This window comes from Platichthys flesus, chromosome 13 (assembly GCF_949316205.1).
Source record: "Platichthys flesus chromosome 13, fPlaFle2.1, whole genome shotgun sequence".
Classification (NCBI taxonomy): Eukaryota; Metazoa; Chordata; class Actinopteri; order Pleuronectiformes; family Pleuronectidae; genus Platichthys; species Platichthys flesus.
Window position 1 is genome coordinate 18,695,715 of NC_084957.1, and position 22,564 is coordinate 18,718,278.

At 39.0% G+C, this 22,564-nt stretch overlaps 1 protein-coding gene across 2 annotated transcripts in view; it reads left to right on the forward strand.

Annotated features, from left to right (window-relative positions):
• Positions 1–208: 208 nt before the first annotated feature.
• Positions 209–22,564, forward strand: part of itga4 (integrin alpha 4) — a 30,828-nt gene continuing 8,472 nt past the window's right edge. Inside the window, exons 1-26 of one of the 2 annotated variants that reach the window (XM_062402056.1) lie at positions 209–411; positions 498–769; positions 2,005–2,217; positions 2,974–3,092; positions 3,573–3,673; positions 4,675–4,807; positions 5,250–5,317; positions 5,627–5,759; positions 7,730–7,815; positions 7,904–7,966; positions 8,043–8,183; positions 8,432–8,540; positions 9,648–9,742; positions 10,111–10,201; positions 10,493–10,538; positions 10,749–10,903; positions 11,176–11,330; positions 11,424–11,576; positions 12,445–12,521; positions 13,184–13,325; positions 14,433–14,534; positions 14,854–14,930; positions 15,063–15,152; positions 15,404–15,491; positions 15,896–16,003; positions 16,803–16,928. In XM_062402056.1, the coding sequence (XP_062258040.1) occupies positions 2,018–2,217; positions 2,974–3,092; positions 3,573–3,673; positions 4,675–4,807; positions 5,250–5,317; positions 5,627–5,759; positions 7,730–7,815; positions 7,904–7,966; positions 8,043–8,183; positions 8,432–8,540; positions 9,648–9,742; positions 10,111–10,201; positions 10,493–10,538; positions 10,749–10,903; positions 11,176–11,330; positions 11,424–11,576; positions 12,445–12,521; positions 13,184–13,325; positions 14,433–14,534; positions 14,854–14,930; positions 15,063–15,152; positions 15,404–15,491; positions 15,896–16,003; positions 16,803–16,928 (2,658 nt within the window). In that variant the 5' untranslated portion in view covers positions 209–411; positions 498–769; positions 2,005–2,017. Of the gene's footprint in view, positions 412–448; positions 770–2,004; positions 2,218–2,973; positions 3,093–3,572; positions 3,674–4,674; positions 4,808–5,249; positions 5,318–5,626; positions 5,760–7,729; positions 7,816–7,903; positions 7,967–8,042; positions 8,184–8,431; positions 8,541–9,647; positions 9,743–10,110; positions 10,202–10,492; positions 10,539–10,748; positions 10,904–11,175; positions 11,331–11,423; positions 11,577–12,444; positions 12,522–13,183; positions 13,326–14,432; positions 14,535–14,853; positions 14,931–15,062; positions 15,153–15,403; positions 15,492–15,895; positions 16,004–16,802; positions 16,929–22,564 lie in introns of those variants that run through there. The other variant, XM_062402057.1, reaches the window with a different exon arrangement.

Consider the following 22,564-nt stretch of genomic DNA (forward strand, 5'->3'; position numbering starts at 1 on the left):
GGGCAGTCGATGTGTATTTGTGTGTTCCAGCTTTCAGACATTAAAATAAGATTAGAGCAACGGACTTCATTCACACCCTGATGATAACTGAGGAGGAGGAAACCCTGAGCCGCGTGCACTGCGGGGGTGGAGAAGACACACACTCATTTCCGGCAGATTCATGCAAAACCAACAAACCCTGAACTAAAGCACTGAAACAAAAGTTAGGTTTGAGGTAACTGTGGACATGGATTTTAATTTAAACCGGAAACACTGACCACAATTAACTGGTTTAGATGTCCCTTAAGGTCCATGACACACGCACAGGCACAAACACACACGCACACAAACACACACACACGCGCGCGCGCACACACACACACACACACACACACAAAGTCACAGGGAGGGAGGATCTCCGCGCGCTCTCTTGTGAGTTTCATTGACTTCATCGTGAAGTTCAGCTTCTCTCACTTTTCTCCTCAGTTTTTTATGTTTAATTTATTTGTCACTTTTAGTTTCATCCCTACTCCGTGTGTCGGTCACCGGATCCTCGTGCGTCGCGGGCTCGTGCTGGAAGATAAACCAGAGCTCCACGCGCGTGTGGAAGGATAACGGCGCGAGGATCAACAGGAGGTTTTAACGAGGCTCGCCGGGAGAGGAGAGGAGTCACCGGACACTTCTGAGAAAAACCTCCGCTCTCTCCGTCATGTCTGCCCGGTGCTGACTCCACATCTGCTCGGTACCGCCCGGATCCACCGTTTGACCCGGGATATCTGCGCTGTGAACGGTACCGTCAAGTCCCTGTTAGTCCAAGTTTGTGGATGAAAAGTTTTCAGTCATAGAAACACTACAAATATTATTTAAACTCCTCTTCAACCTTTTCGTAAAGTTATTTTAAAGTTAGACCGTCAGTGTAACTTCAAGACAGAACCATTCATTGATTATTTCAAAGAAATCACAATTCATCTTAAACACTTCACTTCATGTCATCAGAATTTCACTAGTTAAAATGCTGTAATTAACTTTTTTTAAACAGGGCCGTAGCTTAAAGCAAGGGGGCCCTGGGAAGATTTGATCCGGTCAATGGGCCCCTCTAACTAAAACTGTCTGTTTTCACATCAGTTAAAGTATATTTTTAAACAAAAATAGTATTTGTCATAAACAAATTTTTTGTGAGTTGAATAGTTGGTAACTTTTATTGAACAAGACAAAACATTGAGTTAACTCATTATGAGCGTGAGGGAACCTGATGTTGACGCAGTGGAGTTAGTCCCAAGAGTCCGAGATCTACAGCGGCTTCACAGTGATTATGATTATACATGTTCCTTCTGTGGCTTCATCATCCTCCTACTTCCTGCTTTAAACATGCAATTTTCCACCTTTTACCATGTTACATAGACTAAACTAAATTAGTTTGTAATGAAAAGCAATGTTGGTTTACTCTTGTGATGATAACCAGAACTCACTTTGTTCCTTACCTTTCAAGCCCAAAGTGATTCTAAAAATAGTTCAGAGAAAATTAAACTGAGCAGAAACCTCAAACAAATTTCATAAAAATACATTAATAGAACTAACAGTTATTAATTTAACACTTAATGTGTCTTGTGTTTGGACTGAGACATGCTCGCTGTTTGCTAAGCTAACTGGCTGCTGACAGCATGTTCAAATACAGATATGATACAGACAGCATCACTCTTTACGTACAACTGTTAAAATAAATGTCATAAGTCTGTGTCCAATGGTATTAACCTATGAGTCCTATACTAATTTACAAATTGTTATATCTGTATTAATCTGCCTTGTCTTGTTTCTACTCTTTTACAATGAATGAAATACTTTATGAGTATTTTTACTCCACCTGATCCCAAATCCGTCCTGGTTGTGTGTATTTGTTAACTGTAAGATCTCCACTGGAGGTTTATATAAAGTTATGTTGGTTCAAACAACATGAGTTTGTAGAGAAGGAAATTATTGTTGTATGTATGTACATTTCTAATTGGGATCTCTCTGGTGTCCCTGCAGTTTGTGCTGCATCATGTATCCCTCCGCTGTCGGTGTGTGCGCGCGCTGCAGTCTGTTCCTGGTCCTGGTTCAGGTCCTGGTCCAGTTCCTGGTGCTGGTTTGTCCTGCTGCAGGATACAGTCTGGATCAGGAGCACAGTCTGGAGTTCAGCGGTCCCTCCGCCTCCATGTTTGGATACTCAGTCCTGCTGCATCGCCACAAATCTCACAAATGGTCAGTTTCCATGCTCTTCATCTGATATTGATCTGTGATCGAAACCTCTAGTGATCTTCTATTGACCTACTATTGATCCTTTGGTGTTCTGCTACTGGTCTTTTATTGTGCATTGTTTTCCTCATATCGCTTTACTATTATTCTGCTGTTAATCCTCTATTGATCTTGTATTGTTCCTTGATCATTTATCGATCTACTATTTACCCTTTGTTGATCTGCTATTGATCTTCTGTTGATTCGATAGCAGGTGACCATAACGTTATTCAGCCATATGTTTTGTTTTTTTCAACTTAAATGAATATCTGTGGGGTTATGTTTTATTAAACATCTGGAATTCTGGGTGTGATGACCTCAGCGATGGACCAATTACTGCTCCTGTCGCCATCTTAGAAAATAACACACATGGCTAAACTACATTTCAAAGCATTATGGGTTTTCATGATATGGATGATGAATTTCTTCAGTCATGAACTTTGACCATAGTAATGACTCCTGCCCTCATAGAGCTGTAGGGAACTATAAATCTTAATTTAATTATCTAAGGACGCTTCATTATGTGTGTGTGTGTGCGTGTGTGTGTGTGTGTGTGTGTGTGTGTGTGTGTGTGTGTGTGTGTGTGTGTGTGCGCATGCTAATTACCCAGTTCTATTCAGTGACAGAAGCTCTTTGATGCTTCACACACAGATGCCATTTAGACACTGAACAGACACAGTGTAACGCTCTCTCTCTCTTTCTCTCTCTCTCTCTCTCTCTCAGGTTAGTGGTTGGAGCTCCAGTAGCCAACTCATCCTCCAATCCGACAGTTCAATCTCCAGGAGCCATTTTCCGCTGCAACATCACTTCAGAGACGCAGCACTGCCAACACATGCATGCCGGTGTGTTTCTATCTAAATTGTTAAAAACCTTCTAACTTGAATTTAAAAGACTATGGCTCCATTCCCACCGACTTAAGTTCTCCACCATCATTAATTCAAATGGAGCCAAAACAACTCTAACATGATTGCTGCCTTTCAACTGATTAACTTGCACATGTCATGTCCTTGATCCGCCCCCAAATTTACCCAAAGCTCATCCTTCCACTAAGTTTGGTGCAAATCTGTTCAGTTGTTTTTATGTCCGATTCTTTCCAAACAACCAACAAACAAACAAAACCAGGTCCGTGGTGGAGGTAACAAAAATATAGCAAATAAATCATGACATACGTGAAGCAGGTGACCTCTGAGAAAACAGTGGTAGGCTTAACATCGCCTCTGAAATTTAAATGAATCCATGAAACAAACAGCAATCGGACACATTCCGTTATGTTTTTTCAACTTGTTGAGGTTTAACATGCACTCTTTAACTCATGTGTGCAGATGTGTCGAACTGTGGGAAGACGTGTGAAGCAGAAAGTGATCACCAGTGGCTGGGAGTCAGTCTGTCCAGACAGCCCGGAGACAATGGAGGACACATCCTGGTAACTCACACACCTTCTGCCTCTCTCTCTCACACACACACCCACAACCACACCCGCACCCCCCCCCACACACACACACACGTAGACACACACACACACGCACACACACACACACACACAAACCCCCTCAAATGACAATGATCTGTCATTAACCGAATGTCATCACCACCGTGTGAATGCTTCAGCACCACAAGTACTGAAACAAAGAGAGTAAACATTTATCTATCATCACTTTCTTAAGAACTATGTCTTTAATTTCTTTATTAGTTATTATTAATTTATATAAATTAATTACAATATATCACCAGTTTGTCTGGACTTTTTCAGCGATTTGGTCAAAGATGTCATCAGTTTTAGTTTAATCTGTTGTGATAGAAACTAATTATTTGGTTATTTAGTCTCTTTAATCAAGGGGCAGAAGTAAAAAATCCTTCATCAGAGAGGCCAAGTGATTAAAAACATGACAAACATGTACTGATCATACAATTAAAAAGGCACAAAAGTAAAAAAATGTATAAAGGCTATTTAATGTTTATACTTTGATGAGGCTGATTTAACTTTGCATTCTTATTTATGAATCATGAGCAGTGATTAGAACGGTTTTAACCGCTAACAGTCTATTACCAACACCATGTATCCCTGTCAAAAAGGGAAAACAACATCTTGTATCAACATGTGGGGCCCATATACAGGCTCCTGACGTATGCAAACACTTTTATTACAGCATCAGCTGTTTTCTCACAAATCATCTCCGAGTGAAACATTTTACTGCAGCATTAAATTAAACACACAACAGAGCTGGTTATGTTCACAGTTTTTGTCACACTGTCATGGGAATAACAACACTTCTGCTAACTTGTGAGTGTGTTACTGACACTAATGAGCCCATGTCACATGCTGTTCGTGTGTCGCATCCTTTGTGTGCGTGTGTGTGTGTGTGTGTGTGTGTGTGTGCGTGTGCGTGTGCGTGTGCGTGTGCGCGTGTGTGTGTGTGTGTGTAGGCATGTGCTCACCGCTGGAAGAACGTCTTCTACTCAAAGAAGGACAGTCAGAACAACAAGCTGCCTAACGGAGTGTGTTATCGCTTTGGCAGCGACCTGACACATGGTCAGCCCATGATCCCCTGCTACAGAGGTACACACACGTCAAGTATTACAGGCTAGATTGTGGTTCTCCCAATTTCTGAACATTTTTGGGAATTTAACGCATATATTAGTTTTTGAAATGCTTGGTACATGGCCTACAGATGTTATTGTTATTATTGTTAACACAAGACAGATTTATATGTCATTTCACATATTTCCTCGTACATCATACTACAGGAGAGATCATAAATTACAGATTTCTTCCATTCTAATCTACCAGGGAAATTCAAAAAGCCATTTTGTTGAAAGTGACGACATTCTCATGTTTTAAATTTTGGCATAAGCTCTTGTTCTTACTTCTTACATGTGTGTGCGAGCGCAGCCCCATTTGTTCAGCTGCAGGAGGAAATCGTTCGTTTTTTATCTTCAGATATGTTTGTTAACCTTCACCTCCCAACGTGTCTGTTTGCCTGCGTCTCTGTCTGTTGCAGACCACCAGAGGAAGTTCGGGGAGGATTACGGGTCGTGTCAGGCTGGTATCTCCAATTTCCTGACAGAGGTCAGCAACACACAGTCAACACACTATTTTAAAATCCTGTTTTTCTTCACTGAATCCTTGTTCCCCTTAATGCTCTTGACATGTAGAAAGGAATAATGTCCATTTTAGAAAAGACAACAGGACCTGACAGTTTTCTGTGTGTTCAAATTACTCACTACTTCAATTTTAAAGCAGCAAATCTAACATAAACTATGATCATGTTATGTTTACAATTGTGTCACATAGAAATATTTTTTAGATAATAGACCTTAACTAGAAATATGTGGAACTTTATATCACAGAACATTGAAATCTGCCTCCATCTCTCAGGATCTGATCATCATGGGGGCTCCAGGGACGTCTTATTGGACGGGTTCAGTTCTGGTCTTCAACACGTCCAGTCGAGGGATGTCAGTGTACCTCGATGATGAGGCTGGAACAGTCAGCTTCGGAAGCTACCTGGGTAGATAACACATCGCCTACTATATACTATTGATTTACTGTACCACTGTATCTGTGTGACATGATATTTGTCACTTGGTGAAAAAAAGTTTAGTGCTATCAAAAGAACCTCATCTCATATGCTGCATTTTTTAGAACTTATTTTAGGTTCAAGACTTATTGAAAAAGGCATGCACAAGAGTCACTCACCACTAATTCTCTCTGGTGAGTCATTGATAAAGTTATAGAATCGGAATTTACAGAAGGACACGTTTAGGATCTTTCTGCCTCTTCTATTAAGCCCAATGTTTCTTTCAGTTCCTGCAGAAGCATAAACTGTGGCTGGGCCTGTTGTTTATTTCCAGTTTGCTGTTATGCTGTAGCCCAGGGGCTTAATTAAAATCAACGAGGAGGAGTTATCAGTTATCTTTTTAATTTTAGGATTCTTTAGGACTCTTTAGTTTGGTCCATGTCCAATCTGCTAACATGGAGAAAGCTTTTATGACCTATACTGCAGCTAGCCACCAGGGGTCGATCGGGATGCTTTGGCTTCTCCGTCATGTCAGAAATTGACAGCAAATGCAAACCATTTTGCTTAATCCATTAAGTGAATGTGTTTGCCTTGTTATTAATGATGTGATCTGTTAGATTTGCTATTGCTAAACAAGTATTGTTATATGCAGCACCATTTGTTTTTTACATCGATCAATAGTAAAGAGGACACAGCCAAGGTAAGCTGCTTAAATGTAGATCTCATCAATGTAAATGTCTTTTACTCTGACACGCTGTGCTGTGAAAAACCATTTGCAGTCTGCCAGCATGACTTTAATTACTGCGATCGCATACGGCTCCGCTCCCCATGATTATTGCCGCCTCATGTTGAAAAGGGATTAATGACGGCGAAGCTTAACGAGTTTTTTTTTTTTTTTTGCTGGGAAGATGTGGAGCTAGAACAGTCAATGTGTCATGAGCAAATGGTGAAATTTTAATTAAATCAAATAATTTAATCATTTTAATATGTTAATCCATCTTTCCATACTCTGCTGCGTATACAGGTCCAGCTCACTTTCATTTAATCAATTATATCTTAGGAATTATTGAAATATACCCCTGAGAAGCACTTAAAAACAACTTTGTTAGTAGAGACTTTGTTGTCTCTGCTGGTTTTCAAGTATTACACAATTATCAAAACCTTACACTCAAGGAGCAAAACATCGGCCCAGATTTGCACCATAAGCACAATGTCAGACTCACAATTTTTGCAAAACAATACACATAGTGATCTGCTAAACACTAAACAAACTTGTATACTTTATACACAGAAGTATATCAAGATGTCACTTCCTTGCAATTCCAAAGCACTGACTGTCCAATTACCACCCCTACGAGAATATTGCTTAACTGTAGACACACCAATCAGGTTTAAGCTCAATAAAAATGCAGCGGGTGAGTTCATCTGACTTCAACCAACTTGTTCTGCTAATTGGGTTTGTCGTTGTGCTAATTGTGTGTAGTTTCGAACAACCGGGCCCTGTTTTCAAAATCATGCTTAAGCAATCGAGAAAGATTATTAAAGGTCTTAATAGGTTTAGCTGAAATTGTGCACAGACCCTCATAACCTGATGTAAAGAGGCAGGATGATGAACAGGAAGCTGAGCGGAGAGGTGTGATGTACTGTTTGTACTTTGTTTTGACTTCAGAACCACTTCAATCACCACAAACCGGCTGAAAGGATTGTCTCTGAATAGTGTCAATAATACTGAAAAACAACAGTTTTAATCTTTCACAATGGGGGCATTTAACACTTAATCTGAAAAGTAGCTAGTACTGTGTTAGTGTCAAGTCCCAAGCAATCTGAACAGTAGTGGATTAGAATTAGAAAGCATCATAGAAAGGTAATAATCAAATAAAGTACTTTTAAATGTCAGTACTTGAGGACTTAGATACTTTCCACCAATGATTAAGTCAGAATTTTGACACTGTGTTCTGTAGGTTACGCTGTTGGAGCAGGTCACTTCCTGAGTCCTGCTACGCTGGAGGTGGTGGGTGGAGCCCCGCAATATAACCAGAGAGGAAAGGTAAGAGCTGTTTACCTGCACATCTGTTTACTGACTGTACCCTAAGTCTGTTTTTACTAGTGTGTGTGTGTGTGTTTGTGGGTTGTAGGTCTTCATCCTCACCGTGGACAACAGTTTGCTGAAGGTTGTCTCTGACGTGTCTGGAAAAGAGGTAAGTAGCCACTTAGCATCCTCAATTCAAACAGTAGATGACTTTGTACTTACCTTGTGTGTCTTTGTGTGTGTAGCTGGGATCATACTTTGGCTCCAGTTTGTGTGCGGTGGATCTGAACGCTGATGGTTTGTCAGATCTGTTGGTCGGCGCTCCCTTGGCGACTGGGGCCGCCAGGGAGGAGGGGCGAGTGCACGTTTACATAAACCAGGGAAAGGTGAGCACAAGCACGCATCCCCCCCCCCCACACACACACACACGCACAAATGCACAAAAAAGTTTTCTTGTTCCAGCTTCTGAACTGTGAGGATTTGATGCTTTTCTTTGTCACATTTGTTAATTAATTGAGTTTATAGATAAATAATTCATTAATTGACAGAATAATATGATTATTTATCATCAATGAAAATAACAAACAGTCGGCTGCAGCACTAAACCATTTCGTTCTCACTGACCTGCTCTTAGGCGGAGCTGTTGGAGGCGGAGTTTCAGCTGACTGGCAGTGATGCGTATGCCGCTCGGTTTGGAGAGACCATCGCTGACCTTGGAGACCTGGATGACGATGGTTACCATGGTATTAACCACACCTGCATGTCCTGAGCTGCATCAGCTTTTATTTTGGTTAAACCTTTAAAATTATTAACATTAATATGACTTTTGCTAATTCCAGTGCTAATACCCTTACTTTTGCTACTGCTAACAATGCTGCAAATACTACTCTTGATACTACCACTATTTGGGCGACTATTACTGCTGAAAGTAAATATAAATACAAAATATATACTATGATACTATGACTGTTTCTCCTGCTCTATAAACTGGTTGTGTAGTTTAAAGGGGGCACAACCCACCCAACACCAACGGTAGCTGCCACTTGGTGATAATTAAGAGACATTACTCAAACACAACGCCCTCACACACAAACAGACCCCTCACCATCTGTGGTGTGTGTGTGTGTGTGTGTGTGAGGGGTGGAGTGTGTTATTAAGTTCATTAAAATCTGTAATGACAAACTCTTGCTGCTCTTTAACTGGACCCTGAACCTGCCTTCTAATCTGCCACAGTTAGATAAAAGATGTGTGTATGTGTGTGTGTGTGTGTGTGTGTGTGTGTGTGTGTGTGTGTGTGTGTGTGTTCCGGTAGCTTGCTGTTTGTAGAAAAAAAACATTTCCTTTCAGGACTTCACATCTTCAAAAGACTCAGGTTAAACATTAAAGGAACATTCTCCTGTTTTCCCATACTCTGACAACTTTCATTCTGCTGAACATTTTCCAGCTGTTTTAGAAATGTGGAAGTTTTAGGTCCAAAGGTCCAAAGGCAGATGCAGCACACACTTTAACCCCTTAGGCCTAGATTTGGAAGATTTTCCATAAAGTCATACCGATACCTAATTAGCACATTTCATCCTGTTTACTTGTTTATGAGCCAAAAAGTAAAACATCATGGCCAAGTGCTTTTACAACCTTATAAAAAATATAGAGGAAGGTAGAAAAACATTGACTGTGATTAATCTAAGATTCAAGTCTGGAAAGATACATAAACTAATGACCGCCTTGAAGGAAGGAAATCAACTTGTAGGTGAAAGGTCAAGGTTAGGCTGATGTCATGGTCGAGACAGCAAGAGTCCTTCTGACAACAATAACATAAAAATGTGTGTGTGTGTGTCTGTTTGTGTGTGTAGATGTGGCAATTGGTGCCCCACATGAAGACGACCTGAAAGGAGCTGTCTACATCTATAATGGCAGAAAGGAGGGAATCTCACCAACTCCATCTCAGGTACAAGCACTAACAGCAATACAGAAGAATTTGTAAGTAACAATAATAGCAGTAACAGTAGGTAACATTATAGTTTATCGTAGGTCTTATTGTACTTAAAGAAGAGAAATAATCAAAGTAGTAGTTAATTATTTGTGATAATCGGTCACTTAGTAATCAAGCAAATTTTATATATATTTTTTTACATTGTAAATTCTTTACATGTTTGATATGCAGTTTTTAAACGAAAATAGTGAAGTTAAACATGTAGTCAATTCCCTTTGAAACAAATTGGAGTAGAAACATAAAGTACCATGAAATGGAAATACTTGCGTAAAGGTACTTATTTTCACTGTAATTTCCACAACTCTGTATGTGTATATCCTCAGAGAATTACTGGATCCACCCTGGGTCGCGACCTCAGGATGTTCGGCCAGTCGCTCAGCTCTGGCATTGACATCGATGATAATGGCTACCAGGGTAAACCTCATTGTCACTACAGTCACTTCCTGTGTTCCATGATCTTGCAACTGCACCTTATCTAACTATTTATCTTGTGTTTCTGTTTTTATTCTTTCTAGCTACCTCAATATATTTTTAATTTTAAATTTTTTATTTTATTCTATTGTATTGTATTTTATTGTATTCAAATATACCGGCTGCTATGACGACTTAATTTCCCTTCGTGATGAATAAAGTATCTATCTATCTATCTATCTAACATTTGCCTTAAATCTATGCATTAACCCAGGTTAAACTCTGTCTGTGCAGATGTGGCGGTCGGTGCATTCCTCTCGGACGCAGCTGTGGTTCTCAGGTAAGACCTCACAAGACCTAAAAGTGTAATCCTGTCTTAATGGAGGTTTACAGGGAGAGAGTGTTGTTATTTGAGCTGATTTGGAAGAAGCAGAATATCAATGTTTTTGCTTCTAATAAGATTTATATCATATGTAATCATCTACTGTTTTCAATCAATCTGTTTTCATCTGCTGTTATCATTTCTCTGAACGTGTCCTTTTTGCTTTAGGACCCGTCCAGTGATTCAGGTGAAGGCGTCTCTGACTCTGCCTGAGCAGATTGACCAGCAGGTGTCGCTGTGCAGAGAACACAACACTCCAACTGTCTGCTTCAATGTCACCGTCTGCTTCAGTGTCCGGTCCCGACATTTCAAAGGAGCCATAGGTAAAATGAGTGTGTGAGACTGATATTTGAACAAACTCAATTGATCTACAATTCTTAGTTTTAATTAAAAACAATGGGTTATTTATATCATTTCTAAGTGGTTATCATCAGCTGTTGTCATATTTCATTGTACACGACTTCAACAGGTGGAGGAAGCCACGGCTTGGCACATCTGTTGTGTTTAGACTTATCTTTAAGAGCGTGACCCGATAATCACTAGAGAAGAGGGTATTTGATTTACCCATTTCATTTTGTTCTTCTCCCCTTTTCAGATCTTCAGTATAATTTGACCTCTGACCTCCTCCATAAACCATCCTTCCCTCATCGTTTCTATTTCCATGGTAACGGGTCATCCAACAGCACTAGGGGTCTTGTGAAAACCCGACACGGCCAGCTTACGTGTACAACACACGTAGCATACCAAAAGGTAACACACACGCATGCAAAAAACATACATGCAATATTGGCTTAAAGCCTGTGAATGACTGACATCAACGTTTTCCTTTTCTTTCTCCTACAGAAGGACGTGAGGGACATTTTTACTCCGATCCAGTTTGAAGTTTCCTACGGTCTCAGAGAAACAAGCACTCACAGAGCCTCCTCCAAACCTTTCCCTCCGTTAAAACCCATCCTGCAGCAGGGCACAGGGCACCAGAACACCATCACCAACCAGGTACTAACCAGTGCTAACCCCAACCAGAACACCATCCCCAACCAGATAGTAACCAGTGCTAACCCAAACCAGAACACCATCCCCAACCAGATACTAACCAGTACTAACACCAACCAGAACACAATCACCAACCAGGAACTGAGCAGTGCTAACCCTTACCATAACACTATCACCAACCAGGTGATAACCAGTACTTACACCAACCAGGTACTCACCAGTGCTAAAACCAACAAGAACACCAGTTCTAACACTAACCAGGTACTAACCAGTGCTAACACCAACCAGAACACCATCACAAACCAGGTACTAACCAGTACTTACACCAACCAGAACACCATCACCAACCAGCTACTAACTAGTGCTAAAACCAACCAGAACACCAGTACTAACACCAACCAGGTAGCAGCTAATGTTAAAACCAGCCGGTCCTGGTTAGCATACCAACTAAAAACTCCGACCTGAACAACTCCCTTTAAACTTAGAATAATGTGACAACACTGTGAAACCTTACTGTTCATTTCCAGAGAGAACTTTTTTTTTCCAACGAAAGGAAGCATGAAATCTGACGCCCGCTCTTCCACACACCATGATAAGCCCTTCCTGCTAATCCAGATGTGTTTACAGCTGCAGCACATTAACCGTCATTAGTCTACTCATCCTGTGACCACGTCACGTCCCACTGACTCACCAACACAGAGCAGGATGAGTGTAGGAATGTACAGCTAGAGTCATCAGGACATGGTTAATCCACTGTGGGACCGAGGTCAGGGGTCAGAGGAGTCCTGTGTAATGTTATTATTATTATAATATATAATATATTATTGATGACATTGAATCGAATAACTCTTTGCGTCTTTCTCTCTGTCAGACTCGGTTTGCTCGTTCCTGTTCCCTGGTGAACTGTTCGACCAACATGCAGCTGTCGGCCGAACTAGTGCTGCCATAGTAAGAAAACAACCATGCACACACATACACACACACACCACAAATAAATACACAGAGAGGAAACAGGAGCTGTATTGTATTATGTTTTACTCAGTTGGGACAGAAGTCGCACATTATTCATAGTTATGATTAATTAAGTCTCAAATTCTGAGGCGAGCTTCTCTAAAAAATAACACACAACGTTGAGGTTATTTCTCACGCAGGCTAACACATTATGCTAATTAGCTGCTGACTAATTTAAAACATCAGTCTGCAGCGGTGCTTTAATCTCGGCCTGAGCTGGACCAAGCTGTTACAGTGCTCTCTCAAAACACTCCCATATGACTGGTTGATAATATTCCAGACCAGTGACTTCTTTGATCCTGTGATGTGATCGCATGAGCTCGACTGATATAAACATTTATAAAAATTGGCAATGATTCCTAAGTTGTTATCAAACCCTTATGACATAACCATATTTTTTTATTATTAATATTAATTAGGTAAAAATATAAATAAAACCAAACATATAGAAACTGTTAAACATCACTGTTTGTTACACTGGAAACCACTATATAGTAAAAACATTTTCTATATCTCAGGCCTGGTTTTTGTCATAATTCGTGAGCAGCTTCATGTTCATTGGTTGTGACTGTAACGTCAGTGATGTTGTGTGTCCTCAGTCAGCAGCAGTACTTCGCTCTCGGCTCTGGACAGACCATCATGTTGAAAACCTTGATGGTGAACTCCGGAGACGACGCCTTCCTGCCGCGACTGATGCTGTATTTCCCAAACAACATCCATTACATTAAAGTTCTGCAGAACGTGAGTTTACCTTGTGATGAGTGGGCAGTTTAAGGAAACAGACATGAAAAATGTATCAACTGATACATATACATAAATAACCAGCAATGATCAAAAATATTGTAAATGCAGTAGCTGCGAAATTCACTGATAAAGACGTTGATTTTATAATTAGTAGTGTATTTTCTGCTCCAGTTTATGTTTCACAATAAAAGGCACCTTGTGTTTCTGCTGGTGAATGCTTTTTAATGTGAAGCAGCAGCAACTTGAAATATTTGTTCAGCATCAGCTGTTCGGTAATGCAGCTCTGACAGGGAGCTCTGTTGGAGAGTCAACAATAGACAAAGATGTTGATATCAATCAGATAGAACTATGCTGGATTAAATGCCTAACTATTTTCTGTGAATCCCTTGTGCATGAGAAGATAGTCTGGATCCAGGGTCGGAAAACCAGCCCCTGTGTCCAGCTAAAATTACTGAATTCATGTACATTGAATTGTTATCTAAACAAAGATGGATGACGCATCCCCACATCCCTCCATTGTACAAAAATGACACTAATATATCTGAATAACATATTTTCGAACACTGACATTTTTGCTTTCGGAGTCTGTGCGATAGTGATCCACATTGTCAAGGCCCTGCTGAAATATTTGCTCGACCAATCGTGAGTCAGTCTCAGCTCTCAATCATTACATTTCAGCCCGTTTTAGCATAAAAATAAAATGAAACATTAAAACCAAACTTAGCTGAAACATGAACACTTTAACATACATCAGTGTGATAAGAACAACCTAAGATAAGAGAAATCATATTTAAGAAAAAAAATGTTAAGGTGTATTCTGACATCATAGTTTGGTCCACTTCGTATCTGCTATTACAGAGGATGTGGCGTTTGGGATATTTACTGTAGCCAACCACTAGGGGGCGGTAAAGATGATTTTCATTAAATTTGAGGGGAAATGTGGCAAATTAGTGTTATACAGGACTAAAACTCAAAACTCACCTGACTTTTCTAATAAAAAACGATCTTTGATTCTCTTTTAAATCTTTGTATAACAACTTGTAGCAACACAAATGACTAATGAATGAATACCTGAAATAACTGCCTGTGTATGTGTGTGTGCAGCAGGACAACCTGGTCAGCTGTGATGTCACACAGGACATCAACAGTACAATGGTGCTGGTCGACTGCAGCATCACCAGCCTCCGGCTCCCAGCACAAAGCCAGGTTAGTCTCAGCCAATCACGGAGCACCTACAGCCCCGCCAACATCTGTGTGAAGCTGCATAGTCTCTCTATTTACGGCTAATCTGTTCCAGTTCTTCAGCTTTTGTTTCGTCAGCAGATATTCGCTGTGTCCTTTGTCTCTGTTTTTTCTGAGTTTATATCATGAAAGTGTTGAAATATCAGAGTTCCAACAGAGCAGCAGTTTCAAGTTGGACTTACCTTCAACATGTTAAAGCTTTTATATCAATATAAAGGGAGAACATCCTGTATTTGTTCGTCATGAAAATCTTTTAAAATCCCTGACGTCCTGTTTCTTGTAGCTAAATATCAACTTCCTGTTGGACGTGAACCAGAACAGCACGTCCGGTGACATCGACATCCATGTCAACACCAGCAGGTACAGACACACTCGCACATACCGATTATTTCTTTACATCACATTTAGTTTGTTAGAATAAGTCAGAGAGAAATGATTCAATTCATTTGTTAAAGTTCATTGATCGTTTGTTCTTTAACGTTTTCTCTTCAGTGATAACTATGAGAGGGCGGAGTATCTCCATGACAACTCCCTCAGTCTCCTCCTTCCTCTTAAATATGGAGTCAACATCAACATCCACGGGTGAGTCGGCTCACATTACTTTTACAAAATGAACTGTAAATAATAATCTTCATATTGTTTGGCAACTACAAACAAATCTAAAAGTAGAAGTAGTTTTACCTCAGACATTATTTCTGTAAAAACTGACAAAATGTTTTCCTTATCTCAGAATTTGCTCTCTGATAAAAGTGCCTATTAAGTAGATTGTAGGACGTGCTGGAAAGGATCACACTCCTGTTCTAATGCATTTCTGTTGAACTGTCTGTTTGCAGTTTTGTGACTCCCACATCTTTTGTGTTTGGAGATGAAGACTTGACACCAGTCAACTGCTACTCTGAAACTTTTAACTACACATACAAGGTATGGTTCTGGGCTTCATATGTGTGTAAAAGTCAATTCTGAACTCAACATAAACACATATTCTTAGATTTGTGGTTACTTAAATTTAGCAGATACAAATAATTTCACTGTCCTTCACTAATAAACATTTTTAGACCTACTTGTTAAAAGATGTTCATCATATATCCTCTTGACATCTTATTTAAGTTTTCTTTAGTATAAAATTAAGTCAACAATAGTACATTCATCAGTGCAAATAGATATATAATATGTCATATAATTGCTTTTACTGCTAATTTGGCCAAAATGTAAACAAATATCGACCACATAGGCTGAAGTTGTAGCTAAGTCACAGTGTCTGTTGCAACAACACATTTCCTGATCTATACTGATCTCTTCTGGTATGTGTTATTCTGTTTCTGCAGGTTTTAAACTCTGGACCCAGCAGGTCAATAGATACCGTGGTTGAGATTGCGTTACCGAAGATTCTCACACCGCACCGACACAGACTGCTGCAGGTGGTCGACTGGAGGGTACGTGCAGTGACAGATCCGTCAGCAGCAGCAGGAGTGGTAGAAGAAGCAGCGATATCACAGACTGTATAACATCTATTTGTATCCGTGAGGTTATTCATTGGTCCTGAATAATTTCAAATGCTGGTGGTTGTGTTCACCACTTGCCGCCATTTCATCTTCATTTAATGATTATTTTGAGTCTTCAACTCAGGGAAGTAAATTGATCAACTTAGACCTGACATTTAAAAGAGAAACTGGAGATTTTACAATTTACCTGCAAAGAATCTGAATTTATTTTGCAGCAGCATCTAGTGACCAACTTTTAATACCAACCAACAGTGAAAATCAATAGTAGAGGGAGGTTTCTGTACCTGCTTCACCAGTAGATGTCAGGCTTCACCATTGATGCTTTTTTCAGCCCCTCTCTTATGTTATGAACATGTTGTCTTTCTTTACACTTAACATAAGGAGGCAAAGATTTCAAATGGTAAATGTCTGGAAACTAGCAATGTTGTACAAAAACTTTGTGTCAATAAAAGAGGTAAAAACTAAAAAAAAGGGAACATTTGAATCGGCGGCTAAATCCCCAAAATAAAATACCTTGAAAAATGTTTTTGTTTCAGAAGTATTTGGAGATTTACATTGACTTAAACACGCAGCCATGTTAGGTGCTGATTTGGTCACAGTAGCAGTGTTGGTAATGGTAGGAGAAGTGGTAGAAGTAGCTGTATAAGTAGAGTACAAATAGTAGTAAACATTAGTGGTACAACAGTGTTTGTAATATTTATTTGTTTGTATTACTTATCTCTCTCTACAGTCGTCTCATGGCGTGTGTTCCATCAGTGACACGACTGTTTCAGTCATCGAGGACTGCGACGTTCCTCAAGCTTCTTTCATCAAACAACTCATCTTCTTCTTCTCCTCCACCTCCACCCGCAGACTGGTAAACACACACACACACACACACACACACACACACACACACACACACACACACACACACACACATACTGGTTTCCATGGTTTGCGGGGCGTGCACTTTTTATCATAACCTGTGGGGACCACCCTTTCTAGAGGTTGTGGAACTATGAAAAAAATCAGGGACACTAAGAAAAAATCAGTTAGTACATACACACCTTAAAATATCTAAATTCATGAAGTAGTGTTTTGACTGTGCAAAATGGGGACCTTAGAAAAAACGGGTAGGTATGGCTGATGGGGACCTCATTTACATATCATTTGCATGACTCACACAACTTGTTATAAGACTAATGGGGACCATGCTTCAAAAAGCATTTTTATATACATTATTACTGATACCGTAAGTCCTTCCATTATTACATTTGTTAGAGCTGTTTGTTTAAAACTAATAAAGTCTAGCCAAAAAGAACAAAAGTTGTTGATAGAAAATGTAGAGATATAACATGATACCTGTAAATGGTTATAGGGATGCAAAGCATTACTTTGTACAGAAAATCTTGCTGTTCATGAACTCCGCCTTACAATGAAGCAGAATTTGATAGGACTATTAGTGTAATGTGGTTGAAGTGAATATAAACTTATCAAACAGTGACGGGCTATCTATATTCCTACAAAGAATAATTCTTATTCAGGCAAATTTGTAAGATATTTTTAATTTCAGACAACCACATAGCAACCGCTTACTGGTGGTAATCTTCCCATTATTTACTTAATTTCCTCTTGTTGGCTGTAATGCGGTTATATATGTAGAATTTCACATTCTGCCAGCTCCGGTCCTTAAGAGCTTCTGGATCAGCCCTTAAACACTTCTCACAGTCAAACTTTGCTGGAGCAATACAAGATGTGATGAATCGATTCATGTGCCTTTCCACTGCCTTCACGTCTGTCTCCTTCCAGGGTGTTTTCTTCTTTTGGGCAGTTGTACCTTTAAGTGGTCGGAAAAACACATTTGTAAATACAAGGACTCCAAAGTGTGTAAGAGTTATAATCCAAAGTTACAAGTTCTATAAAGTATAAACTAACTTCTACAGTATAAGAAAACTAAAATATACAATTACTCTGCCAAGAAAACACTGATATGTGCATTCTGACTGAAATTGTCAGTGGGAAAGAGGATTTTGATGCCATTTTCTTATAAGCTGAACATGCTGTGTTATATTAACAAATAAACTGTTCATTCTGATCAATGACATGGACTCACATTCACTGACATAAATTTCTCAAAATTGTCATGAAGAAAAAACTGTATTTATAAAATGTTGGATCTGTTGGATAAATAAATACAATGTACTGATTCACTCATTAATCTAACTAACTATGGAATTGTGAGGACGTAGGACAGGTGTTTGGTATAGGGACTAGTTGTTGTTTGTATGTTTATACTATTAAAACTGTAACTGTTATGAGTCCTACTTTAAGCACCTAATATACTCTAGAATCAGCCAAACAACCCTTTATCTGATTATTGCAGGCATGAATATACAGATAAAACTACATTAAATGGGGGCAGCAACAGTTATGCGGCAAAGGTCTGAAATGACAAAGTATTGTTGGCAACATCTTAAGTTGGCAACACCGACAACAGTCTCTGATCTGGCCTTTTTTTTATGACTGCTATCTAACGATGTCCTTTATAGTCTGACTTGACCGGGGTTCTTCTACTGCTCTGGGGGCTTCAGGTGTAATGTTTTGACCATCCAAAATCATGTTGTCTGGTGTTGTATAATCGCAGACAGTGGGGCCCATTGAGCTATCAGGATCATTAAGAGGCAGAAAAGTGTTCTTAAAGTTTAGTTGAACTGAAGCATCACTGTCACTGTCACTTTCGGAGATGGTATCTGGTACGTGATCATCTGCACTCTCTGATGACGAATCAAATAGTTCAGAATCTTCCAGATCTGTGTCTTTCATCTAAAAAAATTAATGAAAAGATTATAAATATGTAGAGCTGTAACAGGTAGATGAGAAATTATTCTTTGTGCTGTTTTGCAAGTTTTGTGTCATAATTTGATTATTTTAGCAGTTTATATTATAATAAGCAGAATATTTTGACTGTTCTGAAAAAAAAAAGACTATATCGAATTGCAGCAACTTGAAAAATTGAAGTGCAACTGAAAGTTATTGTAGGCCGTCTTAATTTTGGTACAAAAGTCTCAGTTTCATTTTTTGAAGTCTGTAATCTGAAAATAAAGGTACATATGCAATAAATAATTTAGTAAAAGTGCATATAAGAATTTTTGAGATCAAAGTTGTGTCTGCTCTGCTAAACTAATTCTGAATTCACAATCTAGAAAAAACATGTTTCACACATTTTACACACAACATTAGAGTTCATCGTGGGGACCAGTTTTATCTAACTTTTCAAAAACAGTTACTACTTGCACACTGTCAGAAGGTGTGTTGTGGGGACCACGTGAATACAAAATGTAGTGTGACAATTTATCAAGAAAGAAAATACTGTGAAGTTTGAAATCGACCATGAATATACCTCTACCACTAACCTTCAAGATGCCATACTTGAAATGTCATTGTATAACCAATTTACATAACTTCTGACCAGTAAAGCTATTTCTCATTCACACAACTTAACACATGCTTTGTGGGGACATTTTACACACAACATTATAGTTCATTGTGGGGACCAGTTTTATCTAACTTTTCAAAAACAGTTACTACTTGCACACTGTCAGAAGGTGTGTTGTGGGGACCACGTGAATACAAAATGTAGTGTGATAATTTATCAAGAAAGAAAATACTGTGAAGTTTGAAATCGACCATGAATATACCTCTACCACTAACCTTCAAGATGCCATACTTGAAATGTCATTGTATAACCAATTTAAATAACTTCTGACCAGTAAAGCTATTTCTCATTCACACAACTTAACACATGCTTTGTGGGGACATTTTACACACAACATTATAGTTCATTGTGGGGACCAGTTTTATCTAACTTTTCAAAAACAGTTTCTTCTTCTAACCAGCGAAGCTCTTTCTCGTTCACACAACTTAACACATGCTTTGTGGGGACATTTTACACACAACATTAGAGTTCATCGTGGGGACCTGTTTTATCTAACTTTTCAAAAACAGTTACTACTTGCACACTGTCAGAAGGTGTGTTGTGGGGACCACGTGAATACAAAATGTAGAGTGATAATTTATCAAGAAAGAAAATACTGTGAAGTTTGAAATCGACCATGAATATACCTCTACCACTAACCTTCAAGATGCCATACTTGAAATGTCATTGTATAATAATTTGCATAACTTCTGACCAGTAAAGCTATTTCTCATTCACACAACTTAACGCATGCTTTGTGGGGACATTTTACACACAACATTATAGTTCATTGTGGGGACCAGTTTTATCTAACTTTTCAAAAACAGTTTCTTCTTCTAACCAGCGAAGCTCTTTCTCGTTCACACAACTTAACACATGCTTTGTGGGGACATTTTACACACAACATTATAGTTCATTGTGGGGACCAGTTTTATCTAACTTTTCAAAAACAGTTACTACTTGCACACTGTCAGAAGGTGTGTTGTGGGGACCACGTGACTCCAAAATTTAGAGTGATAATTTATCAAGAAAGAAAGTACTGTGAAGTTTGAAATCGACCTTGAATATACCTCTACCACTAACCTTCAAGATGCCATACTTGAAATGTCATTGTTTACCAATTTACATAACTTCTGACCAGTAAAGCTATTTCTCATTCACACAACTTAAAACAGGCTTTGTGGGGACATTTTACACACAACATTATAGTTCATTGTGGGGACCAGTTTTATCTAACTTTTCTGAAACAGTTTCTTCTTCTGACCAGCGAAGCTCTTTCTCGTTCACACAACTTAACACATGCTTTGTGGGGACATTTTACACACAACATTATAGTTCATTGTGGGGACCAGTTTTATCTAACTTTTCAAAAACATTTACTACTTGCACACTGTCAGAAGGTGTGTTGTGGGGACCACGTGACTCCAAAATGTAGAGTGATAATTTATCAAGAAAGAAAATACTGTGAAGTTTGAAATCGACCATGAATATACCTCTACCACTAACCTTCAAGATGCCATACTTGAAATGTCATTGTTTACCAATTTACATAACTTCTGTACGGTAAAGTTATTTCTAATTCACACAACTTAACACATGCTTTGTGGGGACATTTTGCACACTACATTATAGTTCATTGTGGGGACCAGTTTTATCAAATTTTTCTGAAACAGTTTCTTCTTCTGACCAGCGAAGCTCTTTCTCGTTCACACAACTTAACACATGCCTTGTGGGGACATTTTACACACAACATTATAGTTCATTGTGGGGACCAGTTTTATCTAACTTTTCAAAAACAGTTACTACTTGCACACTGTCAGAAGGTGTGTTGTGGGGACCACGTGACTCCAAAATGTAGAGTGATAATTTATCAAGAAAGAAAATACTGTGAAGTTTGAAATCGACCTTGAATATACCTCTACCACTAACCTTCAAGATGCCATACTTGAAATGTCATTGTATAACCAATTTACATAACTTCTGACCAGTAAAGCTATTTCTCATTCACACAACTTAGAACAGGCTTTGTGGGGACATTTTACACACAACATTATAGTTCATTGTGGGGACCAGTTTTATCTAACTTTTCTGAAACAGTTTCTTCTTCTGACCAGCGAAGCTCTTTCTCGTTCACACAACTTAACACATGGTTTGTGGGGACATTTTACACACAACATTATAGTTCATTGTGGGGACCAGTTTTATCTAACTTTTCAAAAACAGTTACTACTTGCACACTGTCAGAAGGTGTGTTGTGGGGACCACGTGACTCCAAAATGTAGAGTGATAATTTATCAAGAAAGAAAATACTGTGAAGTTTGAAATCGACCATGAATATACCTCTACCACTAACCTTCAAGATGCCATACTTGAAATGTCATTGTTTACCAATTTACATAACTTCTGTACGGTAAAGTTATTTCTCATTCACACAACTTAACACATGCTTTGTGGGGACATTTTGCACACTACATTATAGTTCATTGTGGGGACCAGTTTTATCAAATTTTTCTGAAACAGTTTCTTCTTCTGACCAGCGAAGCTCTTTCTCGTTCACACAACTTAACACATGCTTTGTGGGGACATTTTACACAAAACATTGCATTTCCTTGTGTGTACAAGTTTTACCTAATTGTTCACACACAGTTTCTACACAAACTCGGAACAAAGAGTGATCATATAATGATAAAACAGTGATGGACATGAATTTACCTCTTCAGGTGTGGTCTTTGGCCCAAAGGCACAAGCCATCAGACTCTCTGAGTGGACAGGATCTGAATCATCCTCCTCCATGGTGTTAACAGTGATGCTGGTCGTCTGTAAACAAAAGTAAAACGTTCCCAATATTTACTTATATTATATTCTAATATTTCTATTCAGATAAAGTTTTGAGATTACATCCATGTCATAAGCAGGACTGGATACATTTGGCAAATGACCCTGATTCTTTAACATATAAAGTGATAGCATTTCAATGCTTTTTAATTATGCCCAAACCCATTACCCTAACCCTACCCCTTGTTTTCGAGGGTATT